The 2,658-nt window shown below is 57.0% G+C and overlaps 1 protein-coding gene across 1 annotated transcript; it reads right to left on the bottom strand.

Moving 5' to 3' along the window:
• Window positions 1-1,506: 1,506 nt before the first annotated feature.
• Window positions 1,507-1,983, bottom strand: LOC113978441 (claw keratin-like). The gene has a single exon (XM_027705375.1). The coding sequence runs from the start codon at window positions 1,981-1,983 to the stop codon at window positions 1,507-1,509; it is 477 nt and encodes a 158-aa protein (XP_027561176.1).
• Between the last annotated feature and the right edge of the window lie 675 nt (window positions 1,984-2,658).

Raw genomic sequence — 2,658 nt, 5'->3', positions numbered from 1 at the left:
TAAAATCCCTTAATTCCTTAAGCACTGGGAACTCGAGCCATTGCTTGGTTCTGTGTCATCTAATTTCCTTTCTGCCTCCAGAGAAGCTGCCAATCAAAATCTTTGTTCCTGCCATTTTCACCTTGGTTTTAGAGAGAGAGAAAAATTAGATTTTCCCAAATCAGGAATCTGTCACAGGGATACCTTTCCAAGGAACATCAAAGGGAGCAGAGCTGGGTTTTAAGACATCTTCAGCTTTCAATAGACTTGGAGACTCCCCCATCGGTCTCTTTGTGCTTCTGCTCCCGGGACCAGCTACAGAAACAACAACACAAGGTGTGATTCCTGCTCTTGTGTCACTCCCCCCTTAGGAAATCCTCTCCTGCACACCCTGGTGATGTGAAATGTTATATCACATTTTGCTGTGATATAACTGCAGCCCTTGGATGGGGCCACAGTCAAAAGCAATTTCTACACATCTGACACTGCAAGCTCGAGGTGACAAATCAAGGGAAGTTTCTTTAGTGGATTTCCTTCGGTTCCCATTCCCAGCCCTCAAAGAAATGTGGTTTTATATGGATTTGCACCTCTGACAATGTGTTGGAGTTGCCTGAGCCTCAGACATCCTCAGGGAGCCACAATAGTTCCAATAAACTGATTCTAAATGAAATGAGGTGATAGAAGGGAAGGGGTCGGGCTCTGCTCCCAGGGAACAAGGGACAGGAGGAGGGGGAACGGCCTCAAGCTGTGCCAGGGGAGGCTCAGGTTGGACATCAGGAGGAATTTCCTCCTGGAAAGGGTGTTGAGACCTTGGCAGGGGCTGCCCAGGGAGGTGGGGGAGTCCCCAGCCCTGGAGGTGTCCAGGGAAGGACTGGAAGTGGCACAGAACCACCTCCAGAAACCTCTGTGGCACACAAAGAACCACTGAACTCCTCTGTGGGCTTAAATTTGGGATGTTTCCTCCAACCCTCCCTTTCACAGCTCCTTGATTGCTTCAGCAATTACCACAAAACCACATAATTGCTGCTCTGGGGCTCGGGGAAGGGCAGGGAGTCAGCGGGGAAGGGTCAGACCCGCAGAGAAAGGGAAGCTCAACGAGATGTGATGATGCAGGAGGGTTTTATTGGGATTCACCAGGCAAGGAGGTGGCCCATGACACAGAGCAGGCACTCCTTCAGCACAGCACTCCCTGCCCAAGCTGAGTCCATCTCCCACCCACTGTTCTTCTTCTCCTGTCAGGGTTGGATTGACAAACCCTGGGTCAGGCCTTCCAGGGGATCATTTTTTCTCAGACGGGGAGCAGGCAGTGCAGGATGATCAGAGGAGCTGTCACCAATATCAGACAAAGGCAGAAAAGCAGCAGCAGAGAGGTGTGGGCCCAGTTTCCAGGGGTGCTGAGCAGGGGTGGCTCCCGTTGGGGCTTTTGCCACCCCTGGGAGCTGGTGCTGGTGGAGGATCCGGGCTCTGCGTTGTCATCTCCTGGTTCCTCGCCTGGTCTGGGGTTTTTTGGGTGCCTGGAAAGGAGCCTCAGTTTCCCAGGCGGGGGTAGAGGCTGCTGCTGGTGTAGAACCTCCTGCTGTAACACCCCCCTGGCCTCGAGGAGCCCCCGGAGCCTCCGGAGCTGCAGCATCCAGAGGAGCCCCCCATGCCCCCGGAGCCATAGGAGCCCCCGGAGCCATAGGAGCCCCCAGATCCAGAGGAACCCCCCATCCCTGACATTCCCCCCGAGCCATAGGAGCCCCCAGAGCCATAGGAGCCATAGGAGCCCCCCATCCTGGGGGTCAGGGCACCGGAGGGCTGCGGGAAGGACGACCCCACAAAAGCTTCCTGGGGGCAGCTGCTGAACACGGGGCCCGGGAAGGTGATGAACACTGGAGGGGCATAAACCACGGCCCTGGAGTCCCCACAGGAGGCCACACAGGAGCCAAGGCTCCTGCCATAGGCACAGGGCTCGGGGCAGGTCACCTCACAGCCGGGCTGGCACCGGGAGCTGATGCTGCTCATGGTCCTGGGGGTCGGAGCTGGAGCTGGGAGAGACAAGGGGGGAGTCAGGAAAGCACCACACAGGGGGCAGGAGTGGGGTTAGGGGGGCAAATCAGAGCCTTGTCCTTCCCAGACACAGAATCCCGGAATCCCTGAGGTTGGAAAAGCCCTTCAGTGTCATCCAGTCCCCCCTGTGCCCCATCCCCACCTTGGCACTCAGTGCCACATCCAGTCCTTCCCTGGACACCTCCAGGGCTGGGCACTCCCCCACCTCCCTGGGCAGCCCCTGCCAAGGCCTCAACACCCTTTCCATGGGGAAATTCCTCCTCATGTCCAACCTGAGCCTCCACTGGCACAGCTTGAGGCCGTTTCCTCTTGTCCTGTCCCTTGTTCCCCGGGAGCAGAGCCCAACCCCTTCCCGGCTCCCCCCTCCTGTCAGGGAATTCCAGAGCCAGAAGGTCCCCCCTGAGCCTCCTTTTCTGCGGGATGAGCCCCCCCAGCTCCCTCAGGAGTTCTCCAGCCCCTTCTCCTGCTGCTCCAGCCCCTTTCCCAGCTCCGTTCCCTTCTCTGGACAAGCTCCAGCCCCTCCATGTCCTTTCTGAACCTCCTCCCTCAAATCCTCCTGTCCTGTGATACCTTTTCTTCCTCCCTTCCTGCCCCAGGGCTCTCCTTCATCCAGCAGAGTTAAGCTTTATA

This window comes from Neopelma chrysocephalum, unplaced genomic scaffold, assembly GCF_003984885.1.
Source record: "Neopelma chrysocephalum unplaced genomic scaffold, ASM398488v2 Primary Assembly neopelma1_325, whole genome shotgun sequence".
NCBI lineage: Eukaryota > Metazoa > Chordata > Aves > Passeriformes > Pipridae > Neopelma > Neopelma chrysocephalum.
This window is presented reverse-complemented; position numbering and strand designations above follow the sequence as displayed.

Excerpts from the sequence above, each read along its gene's own strand:
- LOC113978441 (XM_027705375.1), bottom strand. The coding sequence starts at position 1,983 with ATGAGCAGCATCAGCTCCCGGTGCCAGCCCGGCTGTGAGGTGACCTGC.